This window comes from Bufo gargarizans, chromosome 4 (genome assembly GCF_014858855.1).
Source record: "Bufo gargarizans isolate SCDJY-AF-19 chromosome 4, ASM1485885v1, whole genome shotgun sequence".
Lineage (NCBI taxonomy): Eukaryota > Metazoa > Chordata > Amphibia > Anura > Bufonidae > Bufo > Bufo gargarizans.
In genome coordinates, this window is record NC_058083.1 from 108,248,972 (window position 1) to 108,262,148 (window position 13,177).

The 13,177-nt window shown below is 49.4% G+C and overlaps 1 protein-coding gene across 5 annotated transcripts in view; it reads right to left on the minus strand.

Annotated features, from left to right (window-relative positions):
* GIGYF2 (GRB10 interacting GYF protein 2) overlaps positions 1-13,177 on the minus strand; it is a 162,273-nt gene that overhangs the window by 3,074 nt on the left and 146,022 nt on the right. For all 5 annotated transcript variants that reach the window (XM_044292028.1, XM_044292031.1, XM_044292030.1 and 2 more), the window contains 4 exons: positions 7,384-7,608; positions 2,389-2,591; positions 1,318-1,472; positions 36-196 (listed from right to left, as the gene is read on the minus strand). In XM_044292028.1, coding sequence (XP_044147963.1) covers positions 36-196; positions 1,318-1,472; positions 2,389-2,591; positions 7,384-7,608 — 744 coding nt within the window. The remainder of the gene's footprint in view (positions 1-35; positions 197-1,317; positions 1,473-2,388; positions 2,592-7,383; positions 7,609-13,177) is intronic.

Sequence of the window (13,177 nt, forward strand, 5' to 3'; positions counted from 1 at the left end):
CAATCTCGGTTACACAAAGTGTGCTCATGCCTTACCTGTTGAGGCTTCTGTGGGACAGTTTTTTGTTTATTTCGACGCTCCAGAAATTGCTTGGAGAAATCTTTAGCTTCAGGAGTGTCCCCAAGATATGCTCGGACATAATCATGGACTTCATAAGCAGATTCCACCTCACGCAGGAAAGACACAAACGTCGGCACTGCACCAAAAATAAGATGTATATCTACTATAAATGCAGCTATCCACATGGGTCCAAAAATAATGTAGCAGGCTAAGGCCAGTTTGGCATGAGGGTGTTCAATTTTGGAAAAATGTCCTCCCTTGTGATGGTCACATTTCCTGGACCAAACACAGATGGTTGGAGCTGAACTCCCAGCATTATAATGATTCATGATACTGTGAGCTCTTGCTTAATGCAGATGTACAGCACATATTACTGTGAGAACAGAACAGCAGACCCAGGGTGGGACAGAAACTCACAGCATCAAAAATCATTATGATCATAGAGCAGCGGTCAATCCGGGAAATTCAGATGTCACACAGAGTGCGTTTCTCCAGACCAAACATGCTCGTGTGAAACTGGCCTAGGCATATGTTCCAGTGACTTTTTGCACAGGATTCTCCGCATGCAAGAGCCAGCCTTGGATTTCTGCCTCTGAAAATACACTTCAGATTTTAATCCACCATATGAACAAAGCCTACATATTTTAAAACTCTAAAAGTAAGAATGACAAAAATCATGGCAGAACAGATACTCGTTAGCCTCAAGTTATGTCAGTGTAATAGATCAGACAGTCTGGTGAGGAGTATACATTAAATACAAGCTCAAGACATGCAACGCCTATCCCTTTAATTTACAAGGATGCCATACATGATAATGAAATGCATGTCTACAATATCAGAACTTAGCTCTTGCTATTATACTGAAGGCCTAGGTTCAACAACTGGTGGCAGCCAATTGTGCGAATTTGAAGAGTGCCATGAAAATTTTTATTTCCCGGTTCAGTGTGTGTAAAGGAGAGACGGGAAAGTCACAAATGACATTGGAAAGGAAAGTCACAGCCCAACTCTGTCCTCTTCCCCTGGGGTCACTGGAGGCTGTCAGGACTAAGGTACACATACTGTTTTTCATGCTATACAAATGGGAGAGAATACGTGCCCTCAGATTGTCACCATTGAAGGAGGGGGGCAGTTTCCTGGGGAACTGCTGAGCAAAGGTCATCAATATTGTGAACCTCAAAAACCCCTTTAAATTATTTACATAAAAGAAAGAAAAAAAATGTATGTGACCATGTTTCATAAAGAAAGACCTTTCCTTACCATCCAGGCTATGAGCAGTGCTGAGTGCATGCAGTGTCTGCTCGCACCACTGGTTGAAGCCATCAGCGCACTTGGCAGCTCCTTGAAATAGTCTAACCAGCTTCTCCTCTTGCTCAACCTTCTTACTCTGCCGGCTATTCACACCTGATGATTTGCTGGAAAGAAAAAGAGAACCTCTCAATAAGGAGGAGAATCTCTGCGTGCAAGGTGGAAATATAGAGAGGAGTAGTGCGGATCATATGAAAAAAAGTTTTACATTTTGGGGAAAGGACTGACCCTTTGGGGATCCAGCAGCGCACAGGAACGCAAATTGGATTTTTGGTTACTCACCATAAAATCCCTTCCTCATCTCGTTCATTGGGGGGACAGAGCAAAGACCTTGGCAGAAGCTATACCCAAGGTCTTTGCTGTAATACGGACAAGAGTTTTTTTTTTTGTTACCGACCGAAAAATCCCTTTCTTGTCTCGTTTATTGGGGGACACAGCAAAGACCTTAGGTATAAGCTGCTGCCAAGGTCTTTGCTGTGTCCCCCAATGATACAGACAAGAAATACAGATAAGGACAAAAAAAAAAAAAAAAAAAAAAAAAACACTTTAATTTTGAAGAGAAAAAAAAAAATGCTCCTGTGATTTATTACATAATTGCAGTATACATCTGCTTCTATCTGTATACCTGCCAAATTTTAGTACCAGGTTATTAGAAACACGTTATGCTGAGATCAGCCTTTACATATTGAAACCTAAACACACCGAAAAAGCTTCGCCAATGGAAACATAGAAAACGGCGAAACGGCGTTGGGAGGAGGCGGCCGAGGGATCCACACGCAAACCTTGGGGTATTTATTAACATCACTATTTTCCACACATATTCTATCATCTCGTCTTCACATTGGACCTCTGTCCGGGTGTCATTTTTTCCTTTTTGATGGCTTCCTGTGTGGCTCCCCTCTTCCTGACATTGTGGTTGCCCCTGCGTGTCAACCCCCCAGCCCCCTCTAAGGTTTCTGTTCCCCACCGAGGGTTACATTTAGTTTGAAAACATCAGAATTTATAGAGATGACAAAGATTTACCTAGAATTGCTCTTGTTCTTATTAACAGCGTTTCGGGGAGCGACCACTTTTACAGCATCGTCCCAGAATCCAGTAGACGTCTTGATTTCTGGGCTACTCCAGATGCTGCTTACAGAGTCAGGCGACCACTGAGGGCTCATGTTGTTGTTCAGGTTGCCCCACACTGAGCTCCCAGAGCTGCTAACGCTATTGACCGGGTTTGGCTTAAAGAAGAAATAAGTTAAACAATAAAAAAAATGAAGTGTGAACAGAGCCTAACATTTTTCAGTTCCATTCGACAAACATCACGTACGAGTTTTTTTTTTTTGTTACAACAAACCCTTCTCCCCAACAGAAAAAGTACAGTATAAGGGCTCATTCAGATAGTCATGTGTTCTGCGGACAAGAATAGGACATGCTCTATATTTTTTGAAGGGCCGCGGAAAGGAAAAACATCTTTTGCGGTCCCATTGAAATAATTGTGTCCGCACCCGTTCCGCAAAAACAGCGGAACAGGTGCAGGGAAAAAACATACGGCTGTCTGAATGAGCCCTAACATGTATGAAAAACACAATCCCCACCAAAAAGATCAAATTCACCCATGGACAGAAAAAAGGGAAAATAATTACCAGACAAACTAAATGAAACCTTACAGCACTGTCACAATTGCTTTTTTTCTTTTTAAGAGTACCACCTATATACTGTAGGCACACTCGTACATTATAATAACCCCCCTGTCAATCTCTCCCCATCTTACTATGGTCGCAGGACCTGCGACCACATGATGCCCCACATGACCATGACGTTGCGGTCATGTGATGGGTCACATGATGGGGATGATGGGCGGAGCACAGATGACGCAGACGGCTTAAATGGTGCAGTGGTGCCGGCGTCTCTTGCTGCACTGCCACACGCGGGATCCAGCACACAGACTGGGGAGGAACAGGAACCAGTCTGTATCGTAGGAACAGGTCCGCTGACCGGCTACTCCTGACGAGCTAAGTATTCCTTCCACCCCCACTTGTGATTGCGGCTTATGTTATACTGCCACACTATGGGAGTTGTATGAAGGAGACATGATACATATCAGCTATTAATAACCATTGCTGTGTACAGTTTAGTTGTAATCTGGTGAACTGTCCCAACCAGGGGACAGGCTGCCGCTACTGCTGCTGACATCCATTCCTTTGGGCCCCTGACGAACTGTAACATAACAGAGAAACGCGTCTAGCCATTTCATGGATACTGAGCATCTCAGCAAAATATTGCATATGTGTGGGGTGATCAACCTGTGACACCCACACATACTATTCTCTCAGGACACTGATCTCTACAGGTCTAGTGTACCAATTGCAGTCGCTTCCAGGGACCTGGTAGCGTATCTGTAGGTGGTATACTTCAATTGCCTCTAGGGAATTCCTCCCCCCTCACTTGCCCCTTGTCAGGACGAAGCTGGGCAGTCAGAGCACTGCTTAGGGACAATTGAGGGTTCTGTTAGGAGGCTGCGGAGTGTGGGAATAGGGCCCTTTTCATTAGGGTAATAATAGGGGCTGAGACCCAGCATCCCCCTCCCCCCTTCCTCCCTCCCTCCCTAGAGATACTGTATATTCACCACGAGTAGGGTGGATTCTACCCCGCTCTTCTATTTCTCTGCACCTTATTTTAGGGCAACTATTTTAATATAAATATTATTAAAAGTTAATTATTAAAGGTGACCATCATTCCAAAATTTGCTTTACATAATCACTAGGTACCTATACCCCAACGGCTCATTTATTTGTTTAGTCTACCACCTGTATCACCTATCAGGGCTGCAGCCGCCAATTCAGGTCTGTCAATCCAAGCAGACCAGTATGTACATCCAAAACTTTCTTCCATGTTTTGTGTAAATAGGGTTTTCCATAGAAATTACCCTGTTTAAAGGGGTTCTCCGGGCTTTTAATACTGGCGGGGTTCCGACACCCGGGACCGCTGCTGATCATCTGTGTAAAGGGAAGGAGTGGGCAGTGCGTGTATGCAGTCTACTTTCTCTCTTTATGCTCACCTTAGACATAGCAGCAGTGAGCATGAAGAGAGAAAGAAGATGGCAAGCACCTATACAGCTGACCGGCAGCAGGGGGTGGTCCAGTGTCAGACCCCGCCGATCTGATATTGATGACAGAGGATAGATCATCAATATTAATAGCCCAGAGAACTACTTTAATTTATGAATAAACGCCCTCTCTGTTGTTGGACCCTCCAGCAACCAATGTCGGGCAATACGTTTTCTGGCCATATATAACATTTCTGCTATATGGCGACCTGGACCAGGTCAGTTACAGGTACATCCTCTGCACATCCAAGAATACTGATAAATGGTGACTTCCTTCAGAAATCCAGGCCGTGTTACCACGGACCTCTCTCGGCTGCGGAACACGGCCGTGTGCATTCGGCCTTACACGGATGAGAAGCCTGCAATTTTATGGTGTTCTGTGCACTGTATGCAATAAACACACCTGAGACAACCTATGTGCCAATGGGGGCTTTCTGTTCAAAATCTCCTACAGGACAATATTCCCTTCCTCTTAGGGTACTTTCACACTAGCGGCAGGACTGATCCGACAGGCTGTTCACCCTGTCGGATCCGTCCTGCCGCTATTTTGCTGTGCTGCCGCTCCGTACCCATTGACTATGATGGGGACTGGGGCGGAGCTCCTGCGCAGCACAGCAGTGCACGGCGAAAGGCCGCCGAACTAAAAGTACTGCATGTCCGACTTTTTAGTTCCGCGGCCTCTCGCCGTGCACTGCCGTGCTGCGCCAGAGCTCCGCCCCCGTCCCCATTATTGTCAACTGGGATGGAGCGGCAGTCCGGCGGCACAGCGAAATAGCGGCAGGACGGATCCAACAGGGTGAACAGCCTGTCGGATGCGTCCTGCCACTAGTGTGAAAGTAGCCTTTTTTTCCAAGGGAATTTCTCAACCTCCTTGTCAAAAGAAACATATGTTCTAGAGAAGACCAGCAAAATTCTCTACCGGTTCCACCATCTCCCTCCATAGCAGTTTCCATATTATCCGCATGCTGCAATTGCAAATACTTATGGACCTGGCTGTGAGGCAGTTTAATCTCAGTTTGTAATTCCCCACCCTTGACTATATATGATATTCATCTTAATCCCTTAAATTTCCCTCTACCAAGCCCATCCAAACTGGCCTGCTCAGGAAGCCAAGCTGTGCCTCATATTGGTGAAGATTGAGCAGATCCCTGTATCCCCAACATATTGCACACCTTCCACCATATTTAATGTTATTAATGTTATAGACACTGGACGATTCTTAAACATATGTGCTTCAAACAAATATTCTATACCAATAAAGTGACTACAAAAAGTAATACATTTCCAGATTTGGCACCGCCATTCTACCCTGACCTCCAATTAAATTCTATCACTATTTTTACGCCATGCTAACCCTCTGAACTTGACATTTATCTGACGGAAAACCGCTGGTGTCTCCATACAGGTGAGGCTACTTTCACACTTGCGTTCAGAGCGGATCCGTCTGAGACGGAGCCGCTCATATAATGCAGACGGTGGCTCCGTTCAGAACGGATCCGTCTGCATTATATTGTTAAAAAATTTCAAAGTGTCAAAGTAGCCTCAGACGGATCCGTCCAGACTTTACATTGAAAGTCAATGGGGGACGGATCCGTTTGAAAATTGAGCCATAGTGTGTCATATTCAAACGGATCAGTCACCATTGACTTACATTGTAAGTCTGGACGGATCAACTTGCCTCCGCACGGCCAGGCGGACACCCGAACGCTGCAAGCAGCGTTCAGGTGTCCGCCTGCTGAGCGGAGCGGAGGCTGAACGCTGCCAGACTGATGCATTCTGAGCGGATGCGCATCCACTCAGAATGCATTAGGGCAGTACGGATGCGTTCGGGGCCGCTTGTGAGAGCATTCAAACGGAGCTCACAAGCGGACACCCGAACGCTAGTGTGAAAGTAGCCTGAATTATAAAGAAAATACAACAACTGGAGCATCCAAATCATTTACATACAAATGGATCTCCCCCGCATCTACATTTAGCCCTTGCAGAGTTCCAACTTATTCCAGTTGCTGATAGTCGAATATTGCCTATATGTTTTCATTATAATAGACAAGGCACACAAACCTCACAAAATGCAAGCTTCTGTCCCTCCATGTTGAAATCCCTGAATACGTGAGTGTGCCCTAAAAGGTGCTGGCAATGGTTCAAAGGCAATCGTGAAGAGCAGGAAAGGTAGAAGACAACCCTGCTGTGTGCCCCTCTCCAATAAGAACGCCCCTGTCAACACATTAATGACCATACCCCAAGCCCTAGCAGTCTCATGAAGCAACTTAACTGACCGGATAAAATTACTGCCAAAGCCCACCTTTAACAAAACCCTCACAAAAAAAAAAAAATTCAATGTGGTTAAATGCCTTGGCAATATCCTATGAATAAATCACTATGACAGGGATTAGCAGCTGGCAATTTTCTGGTTGAGGACCACATAAATTAGTAGTTGTCAATGTATAAATCCTGTATGATCTTGAGGTATAATACTAGTGCTTACCTTGGATATGCAGACGGCCAAGGTCATCTTAATATCCACATTGGTCGATACGAATTGGTTAACATGAGGGTAATATCTGGCTTGGGGAGAACCACAATAATGGCTTCTTTACAAAGCGTCTAGGAGGCTACCCTTTTCTAAGGCCCATTCAAAACCTCCCAGAAGGAGTTTTATGATTAGCTAGAGATGCCAAAGCCTTGCAACTCCTCCTAAGTGGGGAGCCCAAGTTCTATTTATTCTCTATACCTAGAGTCTTCTACAGTATGGACTTATCTGTAATATCAGTTTTTTTCTGAACAGGATCTGTCCTACTATACCAAGTACTTGCCCCCACTACTGTGCTACTCACACAAGTGTTCACAGAAGAGACAGTAGGGGGCAACCTGAAGGCCACTTCCAACTGGAAACCATATTAGAAATATTACACAATTGTACTTACAACAGGAGTGGGTGCAGGTGGTAAGGTGACATTTGCTGGCCTGCCACGGCCAGCCTGCTGATGCATCTTTTGCATTTGCCTGGCTTCTTCCTGCTGAATCTCAACGAGAGATTTTGTGTTGACCGTCGGTTTGACGACATTGCCCCAACCAGGAGTCTTTTGCTGCTGCTGTTGTTGCTGCTGCTGCTGCTGCACAGACCTCAGCTCTTGATGCTGTCGCCTTTGCTGTAGATAGAAAAGTAAAATTTCTCAAGGACCTACTTATTTTTGCAGATGTTTCCATGAACACTACAGAACTATAGGCAAGAAATTGTTGAATTCACACGTTTGCAACAATAAAAAAATAATTATATATTTTCTATGCAGAGAATGCTGTAATGATTTAATGGCATTTCCAGCTAAACTAAACCAATTGAAAAAACTATAATAATTTCAGCACAAGATGGGCAGTATAAAAAAAAGGAGATTTTTGTATAACTTACCAGTTAAATCTCTTTCTCGCTCTTCCTTGGGGGACACAGACCTTGGGTATAGCTCAGCTCCCTAGGAGGCGTGACACTAAGTAAAACTGTTAAGCCCCTCCTCCATCAGCTATACCCTCAGCCTGGAGATAGAGGCTACCAGTTGCGTGTCCAAGTAGTGAAAGGATAACAACCAATAACGGAAACAACCAGCCAGCAACCCAACGGGGCGCCAGACCATAACCCTGTAACCAAACACAGAAGGGTGGGTGCTGTGTCCCCCAAGGAAGAGCGAGAAAGAGATTTAACTGGTAAGTTATACAAAAATCTCCTTTTCTCGCCCATTTTCCTTGGGGGACACAGACCTTGGGACGTTCAAGAGCAGTCCAAGAAGGGAGGGACCACAAACCCAAGGCGGAACACCACCAGAGCATCAGGAAACCGCTGCCTGCAAAACCAGGCGGCCCAAAGCAGCATCCGCTGATGCATGCGTATGCACCCTATAGAACTTTGTGAAAGTGTGCAGAGAGGACCAAGTGGCTGCTTTGCACAACTGTTCAGCCGAGGCCCGATGCCTCTGCGCCCAGGAAGCTCCGACTGCTCTGGTGGAATGAGCAGTGACGCCGAAAGGCGGAGGTCTGCCCTTGGCTCGATAAGCCTCAGACACCGCCAGTTTAATGAAACGGGCAATAGCCACCTTGGAGACCGCCAACCCTTTGCGCGAACCCTCCGGAACCACAAACAGGGAGTCCGTGCGCCGAAAGGACCCGGTGACCTCCAAGTAAATCCTCAACGCCCTGACCACATCCAGACGGTGCAGTTCCCGTTCTCTGGGGTGGGAAGGAGAGGGACAGAGCGACGGAAGGACGATGTCCTCATTGATGTGAAAGGCGGAGACCACCTTTGGCAGGAAAGTCGGGACAGGCCGAAGCACAACCTTATCCTGGTGGAAGATCAGGAAAGGTTCGGAGCAAGAAAGAGCCGCTAACTCCGACACCCGTCGGAGAGACGTGACGGCCACAAGAAAGATGACCTTGCAGGACAGAAGGCGAAGGGAGACCTCCCGTAAAGGCTCGAAGGGGGCTGATTGGAGCGACGAGAGCACCACATTCAGGTCCCAGGAAGGAACTGGAGGGCGGTACGGCGGAACAGAGTGAGCCACCCCTTGTAAAAAGGTCTTAATTGGCCCTAGAGGGGCCAGGGGACGCTGGAGAAGAATAGACAGCGCCGAAATCTGACCCTTCAGAGAACTGAGGCACAGCCCCAGGTCCAGACCCGACTGGAGGAAGGACAGGATTGTGGGAAGAGAAAACCGGAGAGGTGGGATGCTCCGGGACTCACAGAACCCCAGATAGGACCTCCAAACCCGATAGTAGATCCTAGAGGATACGGGCTTACGAGCCTGGATCATGGTGCGGACTACGTCCGCGGAGAAACCCCGTCGCGTTAAGACGGCGGTCTCAATAGCCACGCCGTCAAACGTAGCGAGCCTAAATGCTCGTGGAAGATCGGTCCCTGAGAGAGAAGGTCTTCCCTGGAGGGCAGTGGCCACGGTGCGTCTGCCAACAGCAACATTAGGTCGGCGTACCAAGACCGGCGGGGCCAATCCGGGGCGATTAGAATCGCGGGGACGCCCTCTGCCGCGATCCTCCGAAGAACCCGTGGCAGGAGGGGAAAAGGAGGAAAGACGTACAGAAGGGAGAATTCGCGCCACGGAAGGACGAGCGCGTCGGCGCCGTATGCCTTCGGGTCCCGTGCCCTGGCCAGGTATAGGGGGACCTTGTGGTTGAATTTGGAGGCCATGAGGTCCACGTCGGGGCGACCCCAGCGAGGACAAAGGGCTTCGAACACCTCTGGGTGCAGGGACCATTCTCCCGGGTCGATGGTGGACCGGCTGAGGAAATCCGCCGCCCAGTTGTCCACCCCCGGGATGTAAATCGCAGATAAGGCCGGCACGTGCGTCTCCGCCCAGAGGAGAATGAGGGTCACCTCTTGCAGCGCTGCGAGTGCCTCCCTGATGGTTTATGTATGCCACAGCCGTGGCATTGTCCGATTGGATCCGAACAGGGTGGCCCCTCAGCAGATGGGTCCAGTGTCTGAGGGACAGAAGAATCGCCCTCAGTTCCAGAATATTGATTGGAAGTCTGGACTCCGATAGAGACCAAACGCCCTGGACGGACCGGGGAGGGAAAACCCCCCCCCCCCCCACCCCCGTAAGCTGGCATCTGTGGTAATCACCAGCCAGTTCAGTGGAAGGAAGGACTTCCCCCTTAGAGGGATATGCAACCACCAGCCGAGGGAAGCCCGAGCCAGGGGAGGCAGAAGAAAGGTCCTGTCCAGACTCCTCGGTGATTTGTCCCAGGCCGACAGAATTGCCCTCTGAAAGGTGCGGGATCGGAATTGTGCGAACGGCACCGCTTCGAAACAGGCAACCATCTTTCCCAACAACCGCATGCTGGATCTGAGGGAAGGGCGGTGATGACGGAGGAGACTGCGAACCGACCCGCGAAGGGCCAGACGCTTGTCCGACGGAAGGCGGACCTCCGCCAACTCTGTATCCAGGAGCATCCCCAGGAAGATCAGCCGTCTGGAGGGGGTAAGGGAAGATTTGGGGTGGTTGATAATCCAACCGAACCGCGTCAGGGTCTCCAGAGTGAGTTCCACACTGCGGGATGTCTGAGAGAAGGAGGGTGCCTTGACCAGGATGTCGTCCAAGTATGGGAGAAGAAAAACACTTCTTGAACGTAGAAGGGCCAAGACAGGGGCCAGGACCTTGGTGAACACTCGAGGAGCCGTCGCCAGACCAAAGGGAAGGGCGACGAATTGGAAGTGATCGTCCCCCACCGCGAAGCGCAGGAAGCGGTGATGACATGGAGCAACCGGAACGTGGAGGTATGCATCCTGAATGTCGATTGAGGCCATGAAATCCCCTCTTTCCAGGGAGGCCACTGCGGACCTGAGAGACTCCATCCGGAATCTCTGCAGTCGGAGAAAACGGTTCAGGCGTTTTAGGTCCAAGATCGGACGCACTGAGCCTTCCTTCTTGGGAACCACAAAGAGGTTCGAGTAGAACCCCCTGAACCTTTCCGTCGGAGGCACGGGGGCGACGACACCCTTGTCCATTAGAGAGTGAATGGCCGCGAAGAAGGCGGCCACTCGTACGGGATCTCGCGGAGGACGGGATCGGAAGAAACGGTCTGGCGGAATGGACGCAAATTCGATTTTGTATCCGCAAGATACAATCTCGAGCGCCCATGCGTCTGAGATGTGGGCCCGCCATACGTTCCTGAATAGGAGAAGGCGGCCCCCCACCCGGGTGGGTGGGGGCGCACCTTCAGGCAGAGGGCTGCTGGCCTGTGGGAGCCCGTGCAGGCTGGGACTTGCGCCAGGTAGGTTGCGTCCGAAAAAACGGCTTCTTGCGTCTATCCTGGGCTGGGCCAGAGGAAGAAGAACTGGCCGCGGGTCTAGACCCGGTGGGCTTGCGAAAGGACCGAAAACGGGACGAACCAGCGCGACCACGGGGGGCGCCCATTGGCCTGGACTGGGGGAGGTGAGTTATCTTCCCACCCGTGGCCTCTGATATAAGTTCGTCCAGACGGGTTCCGAACAGGCGGGAACCCGTGAATGGTAGGCCGGCCAAAGAGCGTTTGGAAGCGGCGTCCGCCGCCCAAACCTTCAGCCAGAGTTCCCTCCTGACAGAAACTGCCAGGGCAGAGGAACGGGCAATGAGGGCACCCGCATCAAGGGAGGCCTCACAGACGAATTTTCCGGCCTGAACAATTAGTTGGGCTAAGGAACGGAGGTCCTGAACAGGGACGTCCGACCCTAACTCCCGTTCCAGTTGCAAACCCCATTCAGAGACCGCTTTGCCAACCCAGGCGGAGGCAAAGACCGGTCTAAGGGCCGAACCAGAGGCAGTAAATATGGCCTTGGAGAGGGATTCCGTACGACGGTCCTCAACAGACTGGAGGGAAGATCCGTCCTGTACAGGAATAGTAGTGCTTTTGGACAGGCGAGCCACGGGAGGATCAACCTTAGGCGGGGATGTCCACGTGGTCACAGAATCCGCTGGAAAGGGATAACAAATGTCCAGCTTTTTGGGTGTAATAAAGCGGACGTTAGGCCGAGTCCAAGCCTTGGATACCACAGAAGAAAAATCAGCGTGTATGGGAAAAACCTTGGAGGCCTGTTTGGGGCGGAGAAAGGACACGCCGGCCTGTTCAGAGCTGGGGGGGTCATCGTGTAGCTGAAAGGCATCACGGATGCTAGTGACAAGATGCCCCACCGCGGACGCCAATTTGGACGGAAGCTCTGAGTCCATGTCCACGTCCGAATCCGCCAGTTCTCCCTCAGAAAGCGTATCCCTTTGAGAGGATAGACTTGACTGAGCTCGCACGCATGGCGGAGAGAGCGAAGCATCTGGAGAAGATGTGCGCTCAACCCTTGAACGTTTCTGAGTATGCCGGGCCCTGGAAGATTCGCTGGGAGGCAGGGAACCAGTGGGGGCGGCAGAAACGGTAGTCCCAGCGGGTGCGACAGGGATTGTGGCAGCCTGCGGGAGAGGCGGTCTATCCACGAGACGGCCCACTACGTGTGTAAGGCTTTCCACCGCCTGAGACAAAGACCTAGCCCAGTCAGGGGGTTCAGAGGCACCGGGGGGCGCAGCGGGAAGCGGGCCCTGCACCGGGGCCTGACATGCAAGGCAATGCGGCTCAGATTGCCCACGCGGAAAAACAACATTGCTTACCGGTAATCGTTTTTCTCGATACCCATGACGGCACCCAGTGCGACTCAGGACCTCCCATCAGGACAGGAAACCTGAGAAGATAAAAAGGAACACACCTCCTCCCAACACCAGTGGAAGAAATAAATTGTTCTCCGGAGAGAAGTGATAAGGGATTAAAAGATCCCCCTTTTTTTTTTTTTTTTTTTATATATATATATATATATATATATATATATATATATATATATATATATTCTTTTTTTTTTTTTTTTTTTTTTTTTTAAATCTATATTACTTCATATAGACCTGAGTGATATCCTATACACAAGTTTATACAAATATATCTGTATCTACATCTATATGTGGGGAGGGAACTATCGGGTGCCGTCATGGGTATCGAGAAAAACGATTACCGGTAAGCAATGTTGTTTTCCCCTCACCCATGACGGCACCCAGTGCGAGATGGACTATAAATAGCGTCTAGGGGGGGGCCACAGCTTGAAGGACCTTCTCCCCAAACGAGGCGTCAGAATGGAGCTGTAATCTATAATGTTTGAGAAAGGTATGAGGGGAACTCCAAGTAGCTGCCCTACAAATCTGGGCTAGA